The sequence below is a fragment of the Alligator sinensis genome, unplaced genomic scaffold, assembly GCF_000455745.1.
Source record: "Alligator sinensis unplaced genomic scaffold, ASM45574v1 scaffold153_1, whole genome shotgun sequence".
Lineage (NCBI taxonomy): Eukaryota > Metazoa > Chordata > Crocodylia > Alligatoridae > Alligator > Alligator sinensis.
Window position 1 is genome coordinate 1,331,626 of NW_005842099.1, and position 20,317 is coordinate 1,351,942.

General features: G+C 41.1%; 1 protein-coding gene across 11 annotated transcripts in view; it reads right to left on the bottom strand.

The window, feature by feature from the left end:
- Positions 1 to 254: 254 nt before the first annotated feature.
- Positions 255 to 20,317, bottom strand: part of UTRN (utrophin) — a 580,332-nt gene continuing 560,269 nt past the window's right edge. For all 11 annotated transcript variants that reach the window (XM_025204844.1, XM_025204843.1, XM_025204842.1 and 8 more), the window contains 4 exons: positions 15,586 to 15,694; positions 12,580 to 12,672; positions 4,397 to 4,419; positions 255 to 2,594 (listed from right to left, as the gene is read on the bottom strand). In XM_025204844.1, the coding sequence (XP_025060629.1) occupies positions 2,586 to 2,594; positions 4,397 to 4,419; positions 12,580 to 12,672; positions 15,586 to 15,694 (234 nt within the window). In that variant the 3' untranslated portion in view covers positions 255 to 2,585. The remainder of the gene's footprint in view (positions 2,595 to 4,396; positions 4,420 to 12,579; positions 12,673 to 15,585; positions 15,695 to 20,317) is intronic.

Below are 20,317 nucleotides of genomic sequence, written 5' to 3' on the forward strand. Positions count from 1 at the left end.
GATACAAAGTAGAGAATTGCAAAAAAACCAAAACCAAAAAAAAAAAAAAACGACCGCCCCCAACAAAACATAATTTAGATTTATTGAAAATTATTTCTGGCCCCCTCCCCATATTTCCTTCCTTGAGCCCTGAATGCTGAGCTCAGGACTGTCAAAACACCCTTGTGTTGAAAAATTAATCTAATTCAAAATGAAACTTACAGCATGTAGCATATTAGAAATGAGAAAAAGTATGAACATTCTGTACCACAAAACTCCAGAGAAACCCCATACCTTTTCTAAAAGTTACTGCAATATATTCTTTTTATTTATTATTGTTTCAGAGGAAGAATGGTACAATGTAGTGTTTTAAGTAGCATTTACTTGGCAGCAGAGGACATAGTTTGCAGACAAACACAGGCAGGAAAACAAGTTATACATAACCTCTCATAGTTAGAACAAAAAGCCACCAAAATTGATTACTGAAACCTTTTTAATTCAGGGAATTTCTTTATAAAGGATTTATTTGCTTTGATATCAACCTGGCCTGGTAAAAGCAAAATATCTTGCAGGGAACAGAGCATAAAGCTATTTCCAATACTATTCATGAAGATGGGTCTGAGGTAGAAAGGTGGTCATGGCTTTCCTCTTCTGTAAAACTTTCTTCCTTCTCAAAATAACTATGCTACAAATATTCTTTTAATAGATGAAGAATTCACATAATCACCAGCCTCTCCCCTGCCCACCTGGACAATTCCCCCCTCCCTCCCATCCAAAAATAATAATAATTATAATTTATATAGCACTTTTCATTTTCAAAGCACATTTCAAAGACATTAAATGAATGAAGCCTCACAACACCTCTGGGAGGTAGGTAAGTATTATCATCCCCATTTTACAGATAGGGAAACTGAGGCAGAGTGGTTAAATGACTTGCTCAAAGCTTCATAAAGAATCACCATGGAACCAGGAGTAGAGCTCAGGCAATCCTGTGTTCATACCAGGCTTTGCACAGTCACTTGTGAACAAAAATTAGGAACCTAACACATTCTGCCTGGCATCATGTTGCTGCAGATAACCAAATATTAACAAATAGTGGTGTTTTTCCTGCACACCCTCTAAATCCTTACTCCTGGAAGTATGGAATTTGCAGGATCTCCAATGGGATTCAGAGAATTTTCTTCAATAACAACAGTAATTTAAGGGTGCGGCTTTGTTTCTCTACAACACCTGGGAAATTATCGCATGCAATTTATCAAAGGTATTTTCTGAAATTAAAGCGAGTTTCCATGCAATGCTGTAAAATCATCAGTGAGTGAAGGCAGCAAAACCCATCATCTAATTGCCAATATTACAACTCGTTTATCATAACAAATGACAGAACCCATGCTTATATGTATTTTAAGCATGTAAATAAAAGAACAGTAAATGAATTCTTCAGAAGGAAAAATGACTCAAAAACAAGGCCAAATGAAAATAGCTAAACCATGGTGCACTATTTTAAAGAAAATATTCTGGTGTTAATAGTATTGGAAAGGGCTTAATTGTTCAGGCATTTTCATAATAGTTGTAAAAAAAAATGTGTGTGTTCAGATCATACGTGACCAGCCTGCATTTTGCAGATTGAAGAGTCAAAGACTTGGAAAAAAAAAGTTTGGCACAGCTGGAAACAACAAAGCTTGTCTCTGGGTAAAAATACATTTGACAGACCTTAGCTGGGGATAAATGAAGCCTTAAAAATTGCCGAAGTCCTCATTTAGCTATCTCCTAATTTCTGAGTTTAAATAAACCTAAAACAAATAATCCCTCTATGTGGGGTGTGGCATGGAAGTAACTAGGGAAAAAAAAACAATGATTAGACATACCATTTTGGTGCATGGCATTTCTATTACTGTAACTAAAAGGAGGGTCTATCGTGTTAGTGCTAAATACTGTAGTTTGCACACACTGGCAATTTTTGTTAGATAATAATGATATAGTGCAAGTTAGGCGAAATTGTTATTTTACCAATCCTGAAAACAATTCAAGGATCTTCGGAAATCTATTTGGTCAGATGGTTGACACAAATATAAATAACCTGTACAGAACCATAAGCGTGTCAGAAGATAAATGAAGGTATTTTACAATGTAAATGCAAAGAGCCAAAAGGAATGTATAAATGTAACATTTTGCTCCAAACTCTTTTATGTAGTTCTCTTTACTATTATCAAAAAGAATGTATATAAAGCCCCTGCCCCTTTCCCCAATGCTGTATATTTATACAAATCAATGACAAATGTATAACCATTTCCAAATACTCTGCTGTTCATTAATTTACAGTTGCATAGAAAGGGAGAAGAACAAAGAAAGACAGAAAGAAGGAAAGGAAGGAAAAAAGAAGGAAGGTAGAAAAGAAAGAAACAGTAAGCATATTAATATAAAAACACAAAATCCTCATCTTTGGGTATTCAGTGTTTTACTATTTCAAGTAGAACATGCAGTCAGTGCTGAACAGCATGTTCCCAGGTCCCAGGCAGTCTTCTGATGAAGCAGAACTTGTGATTTGCACTGTAGAATAGGGCCGCACTGCATGTCAGGAAACACTGGTTGCCTTCCAAATGAATACTTCACATTGCCTGTAGTGATGAGAAATGATGATTGCATCACAATATTTATATGCACCACCTTCAAGATAGTTCCCTGCACACTCAGGAAGGAGAAACTTTGAGGTAATTTTTTTTTTTTTTTTTAATTATGGTCAAACCATGCTACGGCAACCAAGCCAAAAAACAACTTGTCGACCTACTGGGTTTTACAGTCATGGATAAAAATGTGCAGCATTTATAGAGGTAAGTATCAGAATTAGAGCAGAGGAGTTCTTGGTTTCCACATTCATGCTCAGTCCTATACATTTAGAGGCTTACTTCTAAGCTTCAGTTCCAGGACATTTCCGCTTTTCCTCATATGTCCTCTTTTCAAATGGTTATGGAAGACAGCTTTGGCAATCTGAAGCCATCTGCTTAAATTGAGTTATTGACCAAAAACTCACTGGGTATGTGCAGAGTCCTCCAAACGCCTGTTTTGGACAAAGGTTATTCTCTGGGAAGCAATATTAATTAAACCAGAGAAGAAATTCAAAGAGAATGCAGCCCAGTTTCCGGTTGGTCTGATGATAGTGTGTTATCTCACCTGATTGTTCACAGTCAGTTACAGATTGATCTCTGAGAGTCATGATCTACAGGGCTCAATTCAAGTCATAACTCTTCAAATTTATCATTATTTAAGAAAGCAATCTCATTCTTTCAGATATTTTCTGAAGGCAAATAACTGTTGTCAGAAAAATTGGTCCAAATATTCTAAGGCTGTATACTGAAAGGAAAAGTGACTGCATAACAAAAGAAAGGGAGAAACTGGGATTATAAAGAATTATTTTTTTCCAATATATTTTCAGGGTGCTTTTGGAAATCTTAGATAACAATTTTTTCTTGTAAGTATTGATTAACAATAAAAAGTCTGTGCAATCATCAGGACCAAGGACAGAAATAACACATAAACTAATAAAGGTGATCAGAAACCAGTTCAAATTTGTAACATAACAGAAGTTTAGTGCACATAAACCACTTTCAAAATGGCCAAAACGGGTTTAAGATAAACCTGGATGGATGCAGTATCAGACTTAACTGATTTAAGTTAAATCAATTAATTTAACTTCTGTCCCAGGTCCCCTCTAGATAAGTTAACTCACAGTCCCCCAGCATCTCAGGATGCTTTGCACTCCTCCGCAAACCCCCTCACAGGGTGGGTAGGCTAGTCATGGCCCAAGCTCCAGTGGAGCATGGATGCATACTTTTGTGCCCCCAAGCTCCTGGTCTGAGCCACTGCAGGCATGTGGCTTTATTTCCGGAATCAAAAATGAATGTCTGTTCCCTTGCTTATTGGTTCAATCTATGCAGCTTAGACTAACCTGTGAAGATTGAACTGATTCAGCTTCAGGCTTTTTGAGTATCTGTACTTAGCCTACAAGTACCATTAAAACTACCTTTGTCTCTTTGACACTGTACTTGGTGTCCCAGGAAATATCCTTTGGTTCCTATGTAGATACTTATGGCATATACTACTAAAAAGGTATTAACTTATATGTTTACAATTTCTACTATATTTCTGTTATGTATATGTCTACCATTTCCTACTGAAATTATTAATGATGCAATAGCATCTGCCCATCCAAGGAAATAAAAAGTGGCATTTGCTTCAAAATTATTATACTTGGTGAACAGATCAATATAAAACATTAAGCAGTAACGTTTAAATATCACATTTGTTTGCTTGTTTGGTGCATTTCTGAAACTTGGAACCCAATAAAAATTCCAAAGGAACTCTCATGCTTATACTACATAAGTACCAAAACACTTCACAAATAAATCAACATGTAGCGTACCTGTTGTCTGCCAGAGAAACTTGCTGTAAATAGAAAAACAAAAATGAATTGAATATTTAATTGCAGTAGTACAGAATAGCATAAGAGCTAAACATTATAGTATTAAGAATATCTGAAATATAGAGAGACTTCATACACACATTTGACAAAATGTGAAAAAGATGGTTAGCAGAGACCAGATTTTAGGGCTTTCCCCCTCCTCCTGGGCTAGACAATCCTGCTCTTTCATGTTTTTTTCTTCTGGGCTCTCTTAGCTGCCTGATTGTCCAGCTTTAATAGGTGTGTATCCACCCAGATAAGCTTATAGCTTGGTGGTTAAGGCAGTCTCCTGAGAAGTAAGAGATACGGATTTGAATTTCCTGTGGCTGAGGAGAACCTAGAACCTTCTTCTTGGTTGGGTGCTGTAACCACTAGGCTATTGTACAAGAGGTACATTATGCCACCATACTGCATTCCACAATGATGATGGACAGCTGTGCTGATGCCTCTGGCACATCACAGAGTGGGAGGACTTAGTCAGATTTTAGGCATCCCTCAGCCTTAATCTGCATAATAACAGATTCGGAGTGCCTATGTGGTTTTGTGGTCACTGCAATGAACATAGACACCTAAATTCCATATAGGTCCTGTTTAAGTGCCTATGAGAGCAATCATGGTCTCTCAGTGTGCTTCTCAGTTCCCCATCTCTAAAATGAAGATACTAGTATCCTCTATTCCACTGGGGTAAGACCCTAAGCTGCTACAATACTACTGTCATTTATGTACCTAACAGAGAAAAGAAATTCTGCAAGTAGCTAAGTGCTTTCAAGTCTCAATGAAGTCATAAGGAATTCATGGCCTTGAAAAACTCATAAGAAAGGCTCAATACCTGACAGGAGTAGGCTTGCTGGCATCTGTTGTAGGAGATACTTAATATCAATGCTATATTTAAGAGACAGCTTGCTGCAAAATTATGTACATTCAGTTTATAAGAGCAATGCAGATTCAACTTTGTAAACCACACAAGATTCCCTGCTGTATTAGAGATACACTATTACAAGACTCTCATGAATTATAATAGCACAGAGACCTCCTTCATTCTGGAAGAACTCAGCTCTTCTTTACTGCAATAAATTCTTCAAGGATGGTCACGGTCTGCATACTAGGGCAGTGTGAAGCTTTGGGTGCTGATTCAATTTGGAGGAGATTCGGCCCGAATTGAATCAGGAGACAAATAAAAAGGTCTGAATCGATTTGAAGCTCTTCAAATCAAGTCAGAAAAGATTCGGAGAGCTTCGGATATTCGGGCAGTCCCCGTTCACTGCCACAGGGAGCTGGACCCAGACCCCCTGCTGGTAAGCAGGGGGTGGGGAAGCGGGGGCTGGAAGAGGGGGGAGGGGACCATGAGGGGACCACTACCAGCCCCATCCCCTGCCTGCTCCCCCAGCCCCCCTGACTGCTCCTCAACCCCCGCCCACTCTCCCAGCCCCACCCGGCCCCAGCTCCCAGTTCTTTAAAAAAGCCCCCACTCATCGGCTGCTACAGCAGCCTTGGGGCTTCTGGGGGCTTGTGGCAGAGCCACCCATGCGGCACAGGACAGTGGGGGGCAGTGAGGATCACCTCCCCCCCGCCCCACCTGGCAGGAACCAGTGAGTCTAAAGCTTTTTTTGTTTGTTTTTTAAGAGCTGGGAGCTGAGGCTGGGCATGGCAGTCATTGACGGGGCTGGGAGAGTGGGTGGGAGTCGCAGGGCTCATGGAAGAGCCCCCCATGCAGCACGGGGCAGCAGGGATCGCCCACCCACCCGGCAGCAGCCGGTGAGTGGGGGCTTTAAAAAAATTATTTTTTAAAAGAGCCGGGAAACTGGGGCTGGGAGAGCAGGCAGGGGATGGGAGCTCATGGCATAGACCCCTATGCAGCGTGGGACAGTGGGAGGCAGTAAGATCACCCCCCACCTGGCAGCCATTGATGGGGCTGGGACAGTGAGTGGGGGATGGGGCCTGCCTGATTTATAGATTCAGCCAATTTGGCAGTGGCTGAATCGATTCGGGACAGTGATTCGAAGTGAATCAATGTCCCCTGAGTCGGCCAAATCCGTATGTGAAGTGTATATTAGCTGCTTCGCACAGGCCCACTGCGTACCTCTATGGAATACTTATTCAAAGAGGAATATTATCTGACACTTTATTTGTCATATCAAGCCCTCTAACTTGATCTCTAATTGTATGAATTTGATGCAGGAAGCTACAACCAGATATTCTTATCTGCTTTTCATCAGAGAGGGCTTCACTTCCCCAGAGAAAATTATTTTTTTTCCCTATAGTTATTCATTTTTCTCCTTTATAGTTAAGACAGCAGAAAAATAAATGTATTCCTAACTACACAAAAAGGTCAAAAACATCTTATCTGTTGAGAATAATGGTCCTTTATCATGGGCCCAAGGACCAGTTAATGTCATTAAAACAAACTAAGCTTTCCCAACAGATTACATTCTTCACTACAGAAGGCCTTCCCTGAGGAACTGTGCTTCTATTAGGTTTTATTTGTCAGAAACAGCAGCTATCATGAGATTGCTCCCAGGCTTCTCATGTCATTAACACAATGCAGGAAAATTACATATTAAAAACGGCTGCACTTTAACATTAAAGCTGTAATAACATTACAGAAGGCACTTTTTCCCTAATTTACCCAATAACAGTACCTCATTGTACATGGTATACATTCACAAGTGCTCAAGCGGAATGAACTCAGTTAAGGAATGAGTAGTACTATTTTTGTTACTAGTAAATGTCTAAATTAGTGGTGGCCAACCTGTGACATGGGCAGCTGGAGTACTTGGCATGCAAGCCTAGGACACTGAGTTAAAAGGGGAGTTGGTGACGAGACAGGGAAACTGCAGCAGCAGCTGAGGAAGGAATAGGGAATTGGGGTCAGTGACAGTTTGACCCCATTGGAGCTGTGGGGGTGCGGGCTGCTGAATTTAGTGTTGCCACAGTGGCTATGTATTAGAATGGCACTATTTCACACCAGGTACATCTACACAAGACGTTTACTGCAGAGTAGACTAATTAGCTCAGCAGTAAACATCTCATGTCTACCCATGCAGTCATATTAGGCCACAGGAAACTAATTAACCCTGCAGTCCCACATGTGTAGATGCTGACATGGCTGGCTGTGGCACGTAGGTGCTTCAGTGGGCATTGCCTGCCTGCCAGCCAGCCCTGCACTGGAACACCTCTATGCCCCAGGAAGCCCTTCCGCAGCATGATGAGCCAGGTTGGAGCAGCCCTGGGTTGGCAGGTTGAACCCCTCGGTCCTGTGACAGCTGGGGTTGCTCCAACCTGACCCATCCCAGGTGCATGTGTAAATGTGGCACCCAGGAGCAATAAACTCCAGTACGATAAGAGCTGGAGTTTATTGCTTCACCTTAACAGCACATGTAGACATGCTCACCATGGACTTAACATGTGGCACACTTGCCAAAAAGGTTGGCCACCACTGGTCTGAATCCTTGACAGTAAGAGCACCAAAGTAGGTACACCTGTTTATTTGCTAATTGACCTGCATGCTGCTGAGCACAACAGGGCCCCAAATCATGTCTGGAATGCTTTTGCATTACCATACTAGCTACAATAACTAACATTGATATGTTTTGACTGGGAAATTCAAAGCACTGTAATATCATTTCCTAATTATATTACCTGTTGGAAACCATAATGATATAAGGCTCATTAAGGTAAGGGGAGGAAAGGAAGAAAGAGAGAAGTTCTGAAAGAAGAACTACTTTTCACCATGCCCAGATGCTCACTGGGGTGGGCAAAAAGGAGGGCAAGGATTCTTCACAACCATAGATACCTATTCACAGGGGCAGTAGTATCAGCAAGGGGAAGGATGGAAAGACTAACTGCATAATCCATGGCACAGGGTGAGGTGGGTGCAAAAGAAATTAAATCAAACAGCAATAGGTTCTTTGACCATATAAAGACAAAGAGAAAACAGGAAAGAAGAATGAGGTCACTGTGCAATGAAAACAAGGCAGAGATGTAAAGTAATACAGGCATGACAAAAGGATACAGTAAAAGCTCTGTTATCCAGCATCCCCCATTCCTGGGGGATGCTGGATAACAAAATATGCTGGTTAATTGAGAGGCCCAACAGGCATCTTTGCCAGTTCAGGCTGCCGCTACTCTCGCCGCGTCTGGGGCATTGCTACCCCTCCCACAGGCCCTGTGGGACAGGGAAGCAGGCCCCGCACAGCCTGCTATGCCCCAGGCCATGGGGGCTAAGCAGTGCAGGCTGCTTTGTCCCAGGTCGTAGGGGCTCGGAGAAACGAAGTGCCATGGTGGGCACTTCTGGTTTCACTCTACCTTACAAGCTGGCATGCTGGTTAATAGAGCATGTCAGCTTGTAAGGTGCTGGTTAATGGAGCTTTTACTGTAAATAACTATTTCATTTCAGTCTTCAATAAAGATGATGTTGACCATTAAGGAAAAAGACAGGATGCCCAGATTCCTTATGGAAATGAAAACAAAAGGAAAGCTCAAATAATTTACTGTACACTTAATCTGAGGGGAAAATGACCAGATAATCTCTATCACAGACTTCTAAAACCTCACATATGTAATTGTAGGTCTGATGCAGGTATTTTTAATAAATCTACTAGATGTGGAGTAAGGTGCAGGGTGAAGACGTGGTTGGCAACTGAAATACCACGTAACAGAGGGTATACATGACTGGAAAATAACAAATATAGTGCCATATATTTAAGAGGAGTAGGTGGAGAAATGACCAAGGCAAAACAGGTTCTTTGGTATGACTTCAATAGTATGCAATGCTTTAGAACAAATTTTAAAGGGAAAAGCAATGGAAAATAAGATAGAATACAACATGGTTTTACCAAACATAGACACTGGATTAGTCTGGCATCATCTTTCTTTCAAGGTACTGCCCCAAAAAAGATAGAGAAATGGCAACACTATTGTACAAGGCTCTTGTCACATCTCACCTGGAGAATTCTGTACAATTCTGGTTAACTGATTAGATCACCTATTGCCATCATTAAATGAATTGCAGTTTCCTGGAACATCTAAAGTGCCCTTTGAATTAAGGTAATTATACTGTTGCCAGGACACCTGTCCCAGTGATTCCATTAGTCTCTTCAAATGAACTTTCATCCCAATTTCAGACCCCTTTTCCCCACCCCCAGCTGTCAAGATGAGAAACTGATAAGAATGGTACCCTCCCTCTTCTAACATACTCTGCTGAGATCAGTAACTGGAACTGTTGTGTGTGCCAGACAGTGACAGGGAAAGGGAGGCTTGGAGAGTCAAGGAATACAGCCACTCTGCTTTGGACCAATGTACTTATCGCAAGTCATCAGCCATCATCTGCAGCAGGGCAGACACTGAAAAACGCACTTTGTGAAGAATGCATAATAGATTATTTTCAAGATTAAGTTACCATCTTTCTTGACTTATCCTTTAACCTTCAACTACCAAACTGTATTCTTGACAGACATTTGACCATGTTTTAATTCTGAAACCCAAAATGTACTTTAAAGTTTCATGATCTTAGCCCTAGTTATCCTACATTTGAATCTCCTCCAAACTCCATGACTAGTCAACATGTCACAAATAGAGCATAAACATGTTGCACCAAATAAACCAAATCTCAGAATGATGTGATTTTGAAAGACCGAAATAGAGGTCTCCAAAAATAAGGTTTATACATAAAACGTCAGCTGAAAAGTTTAACTTAGTGAGGCTTCATCAAAGGGAAAAATAAAAAAAAAGTACAGTTGATTATTTTGCAATGAATTGAAGGTGAAGGAATATTGTGTGCAAATATTTAATTGACAGTAACATTTTAAGAGTACTTAAAATGTACCTGTACTTTAAAAGAATTCCTTAAAAGGAATGCTGTTTATGGAGAAAACACCACTGATTGAACCCCCACAATGGTAACTGCTGCAACATCAGCAAAAGAAAATATGGCTGCATTGACAGAGGATGACAGCATGGGGCTGTTGCTCATATCAGCTGGAAGTATTATAATTGGCTTAGTCAGGGGTGCTCTCCTGCTGCCAAATTTCCTGACCCAGGAGGAGCCCAGTGGACCAGACAGCATGCCCCTACGTGCTAAATTAGATGTGCAGAGATGAGGTGGTGTGGGATCCAATCCCAGCACTGTCTCCTTGAGGGATCTGTCCCATGGCCCAGCCGTGGCTGCTCATCTGGCCCACAGGGCTAAAAGGTTGAGCACCAGTAGATTAAATGAAGAGTGTACCAGTAGCACCTGAGAAGTTTACATTAGTGTAGGACCCCATTGTTAGGGAGCAGACATCCTTTTACAAATTGCACTCCACTTGCCCATATGAGAAGGGCATGGGAGTCATGGTTCTCACCTTCTGCCTCTTTTGGGACTTTGAATGTTGTGCCACAGATATTAGATTTTTCTCACCCCTTTTGTTGAGGGAGAGCATGGACTAGAACTGTGGGTGTCTCTGACAGAAATCTAAGGGAGTTGAAGGTCCTTCTATTCCCTCTGTGCCTAATCTAGGGCCATCTTCAAATTAGTTCCCATGTTTGCATTACAACTGCATTACAGGCCTTCACAAAATGAAAAGGGGAGGGGTGGTGGGAGGAAGGAGGCATGGGAACAAACTGCATTCTCCAGTAACAAAGACATAGGTAGTTTTCTGGTCTAAAACCTGAGTTGTCTTTAGCACCACAACTAATTAATGATTTCACTGGGAGTTGCTAGAGTTCAATGCTTCTGAGAATCAGGCCCTTAATTGGCAATGTAGCAGGTTCTGTCCAATTATCTAGACCTAATTCAAGACCCCAGGGACAGTTGAAACAAGCTGCTTTTTGCAAATACTAATTTGTTTTCTCAAAATGTGTAAAATGCATCTCCTCTGATACAGTTCTTCAAAGCCATGCAAAGTGCGTATGAGAGATAAAGGAAATGTTTTAGTAGGGTTCAGTAGAGTTTGGGCAACAAATTCTGAGTGCTCTGGAGTGGCTCAGACATAAAAACTGAACATTTTTAATGGTTATCATTATTATGGTTACAGATATTTCAAATACATTATTGAATTACAGACCTCTCAAGCATTTATGGATGGTTTCAGTCCCGCTTAGCTAATACCGAAAACAAATGTATGAAATGTTATAAATAAGGACTTGCCACAGCATCCTCCTGCTCAGAGCAACAGAATAATGGGACAGAACCAAAAAAATAGCTGTTCTGTCCTCCCTACAAGGACTCTGAGTAGGGAGACATATCAGATTATATTAACTGATCCAAACCACCCACCAATTTGATTTTTTTAACTAATGCTGATTAAATTTTAATTGCTGTGCACTTAAGTAGAGAGGTGCTATATGCTATATTATTAGCAACATTATTTCTTCATGGAGTTATTTTGGTGGTGAAGATAAGGGCCCAATTTTGTGAGCTTCCTCAAACAAGTCAAGAAAACTCAAAGCCACTCAGAACTCCAGGAGCTACCCTCACTTGTGGCGTAAGTCAGAGAATCTGTCCTTACATCTCTTTTTCCTTTTTGGAGAGTCAGGCCATTCATCTGTAATGCAGCAAGCTTCAGCTAACTACCTAGAACAAACTCAAGACCTCAGGGGACAGTTGAAAGAAGATGCCTTTTGTAAGATACTAATTTGGTTTATTGAAATGTGTAAGGTGCATGTTAGAATCTCAGAACCTTCCCTTAGGGTTGGACAGGACCTCAGGAGGTTATCAAGTCTAACTCCCTGCAGGACCATCCTCAACTATATCATCCCAGCCAAGGCTTTGTTTTCCCTGGTCTTAAAAATCCTCTTCTCTGATGTAGTTCTTCAAATCCAAACAGAATGCATCTGAAGCAACACACTTTACTTACAGTAGCCACATTACAGTGAATAATTTTCTTTTAAAGCATCGGGCTATTATTTTGTTTGGCGTTACTTTATCACTTGCTGTATATATTGGGCAGTTTCAAAGAACAGGATCACACTGTCTATACATCTTGGCAAGTCATCTTATCAGTGCTAAACTTCATTTTTCTTAGTCAATATACTGCATATTTGTAAAATAATCTTCAGACTCATGTTTGATACTGTTCTGAGTTATCTTGCCAGAGGATGACAGGGAGAAAGAAACATGGTAAAATGTAAAAAAAGACACTGGTTTCATGACACTTAATACTTACAGCAGCAAGCTGGAAATGTGCTGTTGATTTGTTCCATCACATCTGTTAAATCTGTGCTGGTATCATGAGGTGGGACTAACAAATCATCTGCACCTATGCCAGCAAGATGAGCAAGGAATTTAATTAGAAAAGAAAAATGGACAAAACAGAATATGGAAGTCATTCCCATCCAACCAGGTAAATGCTCCTATATTTAAATCAAAAAACTCTACTTGATGCCTTTGTAGTTTAATGTGCTATAATTGCTTATTGATAATTGCCAGTCTTGGGGGAGGGAGGTAGATGTCTAAATAATCAATTTACAGTTGATCTCATTTCTCTATTATTAAGCTTCAACCACTGTGCTTGAGATTTAATGAAAGGGAATTGACCCCATGAAGCAGGATGTGAGAACTTACTGTTAGATTAAATAAATTATTCTCTCATCTTGTTAAGAATATTTGGCAGCTGCACATTTCATATTCCAATCTATTTTCAAACAATTTGTCATGTTATTTCCAAAGCAAACACATCATACAGATTTTTTTTTTATCTTCAAGCAGATTTCATTCAATATGAATCAGCCACTCCACCAATGCTGAAATTATTTTTTTTCACCTTAAACAGATGCTTAACATTAACACATGGAATGATGAGGGAATTCTGGATGCTCCAATTTGATGGTATTATGCAACACCATAAATAAATTCATCAATGTATGGCAATGGCATAAGAAAAGTTCTGAATATATGTCAGTATAAAAATTAAATCCAGTAATATTCTTTGAATGGTTAACATAACAGTACCCAAGTAACAGAAATCCAAGTACCTGTAAGTTGGGTGATTTGTAGACCAGGAATGGTATTTTCCCATTTATTTTTAGTAAAGATTAATCTTGTTTTTCTTACTGAGTTTATTTTTACCCTAATTTTCAAAATGCAGCAATCTGCAATAGTTCCCAATCACCACAGCAAATTAACAAGGTTCCAACAGCATAAGATGTAAAATAACCTCTTAGGGAGAATATAATATAGACTGGCGCAACTTAAGCCCCATTAGGGTGTTTTTGTTTGTTTTCATCAGCATGGCAGTAGAAGTAGAGCTTCAGAATGACATTTATAATATGGAAACTAAAAAAACCCAACTCTTCCAATTTGCTATCTTTAAATGATGAGTAATTTTGTCACCTGTCCTGAGACAGCAGGATGCATAGATCTGCTGTGGTTACATCAGTCTAATGGGAAGGAAGACTGTCATCAGAGCATGAAAGAACTGCATCAGTAATTCCCCTGCTTGAAAGGCAAATGACACTACTCTGCCTCTGGCAGAAGTTACACTGAAGATGTGATTAACCACTTAATCATGTTTTAAGTAGTAACTTGACCGCACATTCATGCAATTAATAGCACAATGAAACAAGGAATAAGCTCCAAAGTTATTACACAAACTATGTGTAATAGATTTCATAGACACTCAGGCTGGAAGGGACCCTGGAGGATCAGAGTCCAGCCCCCTGCCCAGGGGCAGGAAGGTCAGCAGGGATCATAGGATCCCAGCAAGATAAACATCCAAAAGCGTCTTAAAGGCGTTCAAAGTGGGTGCTTGAACCACCTCCGGTAGCTGTCTATTCCAAACCTTGGGGGCTCAGACAGTAAAGAAGTTCTTCCTTATGTCCAGTCTGAAACAGTCGCAGAGGAGTTTGTGACCATTTGACCTGGTCATCCCTTGGAGGTGAACAGACGTTCCCCCAGATCCTGGTGAGCACCCCTTATAAACTTATAGGTGGCCACCAGATAGCCCCTGAGCCTGTGCTTTTCCAGACTGAAGAGTCCCATGACTCCCAGCCTCCCGTCATAAGGTCTGTTATCCTGACCTCTGATCATGTGTGTGGCTCTCCTCTGCACTCTCTCAAGCTTCTCCACATCCTTTTTGAATTATGGAGCCCAAAACTGGATGCAGTACTCCAGCTGCAGCCTCACCAAGGCCGAGTACAACGGGAGAATGGCGTCCTGGGATTTGCTTGAGAAGCATCTATGGATGCAAGCCAGCATTTTGCTCGCTTTACTAGCCGCAGCATCACACTGAAGGCTCATGTTCATCTTGTGGTCAATCATGACCCCCAAGTCCCTTTCATCTGTAGTGCTAACCAGCATAGCACTGCCGAGCCTATAAGCATGCTGCAGGTCTTTCCTCCCAAGGTGGAGAACCTTGCATTTTTTGGTGTTGAACACCATCAGGTTCTCATCCACCCATTTCATGAGCCTGTCAAGATCTGCCTGGATCACCCTCCTGTCCTCAGGTGTGGATGCTTTACCCCAGAGTTTGGTGTCAGCGGCAAACTTGGCCAGCCCACTTCCGACACTGATGTCTCCATCATTGATAATAATGATGTGGCTCTGGCTGTGGAAATAATTTGTGGCTGGTTCCCATCATACCTTAAATTGCACATGTGGTCAGGCAACAGCTGTTTGCAATTCCCAGCCTCTGAAATGCATGGGAACCCTTGCCTCCCAAACACTCCTGAGGCTGGGAGCCCTGATCAGCTGCTGCTCCCAGCCTTGGGGGTGCATCAGCTGACTGGCTTTTTACTTGCCAGTGCATGGGAGCCTGGGATCCCCCTGTACCAGCAATATGACATGATGAGGATCTGATACCTGATTCCTTAATCAGGCCTCTTACCATGCATGTGTAGTATGGCAGGAGTCCGACTGTTGGGATCGCAGATCAGATCTCATGGTGCCTTTAAATGAATGTCTGCAAGGGGCCCAAAGAGGATGCAGGGCAAATGATACCAAACAGATTATCACACCTTGCTGACAGAAGTTAAAACTCCCCATTCTCCAAATCACACTACTCCATCAGTCCTTCTCACTGTGTCAGCCTTGTAAACATTTAGTGCCCACTGCAATAAGACTTGTGCAAGTCTGGTCCCATTGTACATTTTTAGTTATTTCATGGAGGTATAAATAAAACTAGTGGCAACCATTTATGGATAAATCCAGTGTAACATGTGATCGAAGTACTGACCTGACTGATGAAACTGTGAGCTCAGATCCTGATCAAGTGGAAAACTGAGAGCAGAATGCTGTGGTGATGTATAGGGAGAGCCTCCATTTACTCTGGAATCTGACTCAGGCTAAATTAGATTTAAGAGAAAGAGATTCATTATTACAGCAATGTGAAAATCTTATAAACTGTATGTTAAGTGAATGTGCATGGATACAGGTTGTTCTCTTTCTTCCCTTCCTCCTTTTATGTTATTTTTTTATTTTTTCACTGATGTATATCTGCTCCACTGTGGGCTGGTCTCTGCCAGTGATTCTCAACCATGATGCTGGGGTACCCTGGGGTGACGCAAGATCCTTTGAAGAGTGACACAGCAAGTGTGGAGATATAAGCCAGGGTGACAAGACAAGCTGATAAAGGCAGGCTCAGCCTTCAGGCATGAGAAAATAAGCAAATAAGGACAGGCTCAGTCTCAGCTAGGAGGTAAGCCCTGTAATTAATTAGGTTTTGAAATGGGGTGCCACTCAATTCACAAAAGTTATGGAGGGGTGCCTCAAGTCTGACAAGGAGTGCATTGAGCCAAAAAAAGGTTGAGAACTTCTGGTCTCAACTACTTTTTGAATGAACTTTTTGAACAGTTTGATTAGATTTCACTGGCTGGATCCAAATGTTCAGGCATGTGTGTGCTCTGGAGCACTGCAAACCTTTTTACAGCACCACAAACTGCATGAGTTGCACCTTAATCAGTGCACAGTGCTGCTAATTTGCAGTGTCAGGGTAAAATTTTCAACCAGGATTTTCCCTAGAAGAAAAGCGGCGCAAACCATGCCAATTAAAGAGCCATTGAAGAGTCCCCATACTGAGGCATGTGGAACCCCCATGCTGAGGCACACTGCGCCCCAGCCAGCCAGGGAGCAGCCAGCCCAGGGCTGCCTGCTTCCCAGTCTAGAGGCATGCTGTGCCCCAGCCAGCTCCTGCTTCTCAATCTCGAGGCACACCACCCCAAGCCAGCTGCTCCACCCAAGGTGCCGGGGCACAGGGTGCCTCAGTGCAGGGAATGGCTCTAGCTCCTGCTAAGGCACCCTGTGCTCCAGCAAGCCCCCACGTCCCCCAGCACATGGAACAACAGGAAAATGTGTCCTGCTGTAAAGTACACAAGCAGGGGCATGCACTACAGCACAAAGGAGCAGCACGAATTTGCCACTATTTGTGCTGCTGCAAAGGCATGCCCCTGCTCATGTGGACATGGCTATTGGGATCAAACTTAAGCTTCAGCTAGCGCCTTGAGACTAAAGCAGTATTTGGTTGTGTGCTTTTGTGCCATACGGGTAGGTCTAAGAGGTGGCTACAGCACATATTCAGTGAGCTCTCTGAGCTCATGGGCATGTCAGCCCAGCTCCTGCTGGAGCTCCCCAGGTGCCATGAGCTCACCAACAGACCAATGTGGACTCTGCTTTCACACAGCTTTGGCACCCAGGGGGTAAACACCACTGCTCATGCTTTCTTTTCCCCACTGCTGAATCCTATTTCTATTTGGTTGCCTTAAAAAGACAGAGATTACATGTGGTATTGAAGTGCTATGGAATAACTGTTCAGTTCTACAACATTTTATAAAATTCCCTTCATCCGCTTCAGATCGAGCAAAGACCAAGAACTACATCGAAACTAAGTTTAATATTTCAGACACCTTTTTTTAATGCATTACTCAGATTTTCAGGCAGCCTGAGAGTCCAGAGCTAATTAGCCTTAATGTGGGGGAGGGGGTTATATAGCATCAAAAAAAAAAAAAAAAAAATCAGATCCAAGCAAACTCATATTAGTCAGATAAATGTCCAGGTGCCCATAATCAGAAGCAGTTATGTTTAGTTATGAGTGTTCATGTACATATTTGTGTGTATGTGTGCATAAATGGGAAATCATCAAAGGTTTGCATCACACTGTAATTACTAAAAATATTGGGAGAGATTTTGTTCAAGCACTCCCAAAATTTAATATTCAAAAGTGACCACTGTGAACAGTTCTAGATATACAAAAATCAGGTTTTTACATCTGAAGCAGGTTTTCAGCCTTCACTTCTCTCTTTGCTATCATCTAGCCTTTTGAATGCAAATTACTCATACTATCTAACAACTGTCATATTTAATTAAACCTTAAAAAGCAGCCACCGAAGTTACACACAAAAAATTAAGTTTTTAACATTCTGATTTTGGAAACAGTATCTATACTGAAACAGTATCTAAAATGACTATGAATAAGGTTCAATCACTGCAGGGAAAGCCAAATATGTAAAAACAATTAACTTTTGTTCTGGAAAAAACCCTGCTCCCCTTTCCAACTCAAACATTCACTTTCCTCACACAACTTGAAGATTAAAAAAAAAAAAAAGAAGAAAACCTGAAAATTGTTCAGCAATGCAAATTTTTTCACTTTCATATTTAGTAGAAATTAGGAAGAAAATTTCCCTTGGGCACTTCAACCATATGGCCTTTCCTCTATCCAAGTCTCATCCTTTCTTCATTAGGACAATAGTAATTCCAGTTTGAAGAAATAAGATTAATCAAGAAATACTTATTTGCATTCAGGCAATAAAGAGAAATGAAAATACTTTCAGATTACTTAAGTACTTTATTACCAAGAAGCTCCCATGCATTATAACTGCATGTTAAGTAAATAAGTCACTTGCTACTCACTGTCAGGTCTACATACATCTAGAGGGTAAAATCAGTTTTGCTGCTCTAAAAAGAGGGCTCACTCGTGGAAGGCTGGGATAGCCTCAAAGTCAATACATAAAATTGTGTACAGATGACAATCTTGGCTCAGGTACAGCCTAGAACTGTACTGGCCAGAGCTTGAAATAACTCTCATACATTAATGGAATTACTTCACTTAGGACAACAATTTCCTGAACGACAAAGCCAGTAGCAGGGCAGAAGAGCAGACTTGAGATTAGAAAGCCAGAGAAAATATGAACTGTCAATAGTGGTAGAATTGTGCCTCAATGCAAAGCTATAATTGTGTCCAGAAAGGTTCAGAGAAGGATACAGAGGATTAGTACTTTGACCTGACTTCATACAGTGTGTTACTATGGCAGTAGACACTTCGGAATTAAAGGTATAGTGGGGTCAGACTAAGCCTAATAAGAAATTGCAAAACCAGGATTTATTTAGGATGGAATGGAGATGCGGACGGACCCAGATTATTAGGCAAAAGTGAAAACTGATTTGACCCTCTAAGGTATGCTTTCATACTCAGAGAGCAAGGGAGTTTGCTTAATTCAAAGACCAACAAGCTTAGAACAAACAGAAGGAGAGGTCATTGGTTGGTCTATGGAACCCACTGGTACAGAAGTTGAGAATCAAATATTACAGCTGCATTTTAAACAAGGCTAGACATTTTTAAAACCAATACACAACATTTGAGGCATGCATACTTTTCCTGAATATACGGATAAAGATAATCAAATCCTACACTTCAAGTGATCACTGCAAAAAAGTACATGCCTGTTTTGAGTACACTACTGCTGGTGGAATAACTTAGGCAAAGCGGATGGAACAACTGCCCTGGGTACTGACTTGATGATATGGGTGTGGGGGAGTGGAGACAGCATTCTAGATTGAGCCAGTTGTTAAAAAATACATCTTTTAGTCAGAGGAACAAAAGGGTTTCACCCTTATCTCCCACCCTTGAAAAAAAAAATCACATTCCTACTGATATGGAAACTTAGGCTCAAAATGGCTAAAGGTTTTTTCCAAGTGTACAGAGTACACTGAAAACCCCAAAATCCCAGCTCCCAATAAATGGTGTACCCACAAGACCCCAGTAGCACAATTAAACACTCTAACCTCTCCTCCATCAGCCACTCACATGCATTGCAGAAAATTTCAGACATTCGTATTTGAAGCTGGCAGGAATTATCAAAAGTCAGATACAAAAATAAGCCCGGATGCTCCCTTGTGCATGGACTGCTTTGTGCCAGGCTGCTGCACAAAGAGTTGGAAAAAAACAATGGGAGAGGAAAGCTCCCATCTCTAATTTTTGTAAAGATGGAAAATATGTTCATGTGAAAAAAAAATAAAGACAGAAGGTGCAGGCAGCGTTTTCCCCTGAGAATCTGAAAATTCGGAGGCAATTTTATGGCAGATTGGAACACCTATTACAGAACACTCCTTGCATTTGTCTTTTCTCAGGAGTGACCTAGGAAGAGTTTAGAGCAGTGGTTCTCAACATTTTTAGACTCAGGGCATTCCTATGGTTCTATAACTACTGTGAACTGAGCAGCACCCCATTTCAAAAACAAATTTATTATAGCACTTTCCTGCTTCAAGAGGGGCTGGGGAGGAGAAGGAGCCACTTGCAGGGAACAGCCTATGACATGACTCAGTGAGTAGGGGTGTAAGGAGTGACCTAGAAACCTCTACTCGGAGACGATAAGAAGAAGAGAATGCTATGTGAAAAATGCCCATCTGCAATGATAAGGAGACAGTCTCGGATAAAGGAGGCTTGAAAACAAAAGAAGAAACAGAGTACTGGGTTAAAGGGCTCATTAAAATACTAAAAATCACACCCCTAGGTGGGGAAAAAGTATGCTAATGAAACACACATGTATGTAAATGAGATACATGGCTAAAACACAGGTATAGAGACATGCTCAGTAAAGAACTTCTTGCGTCACTCACTCATAACCAATCATCAAACAAGCACGCTTGCGAAGGCTTGAAAACTCCTGTATAAAAGATGCTTAGAAGTAATAGTG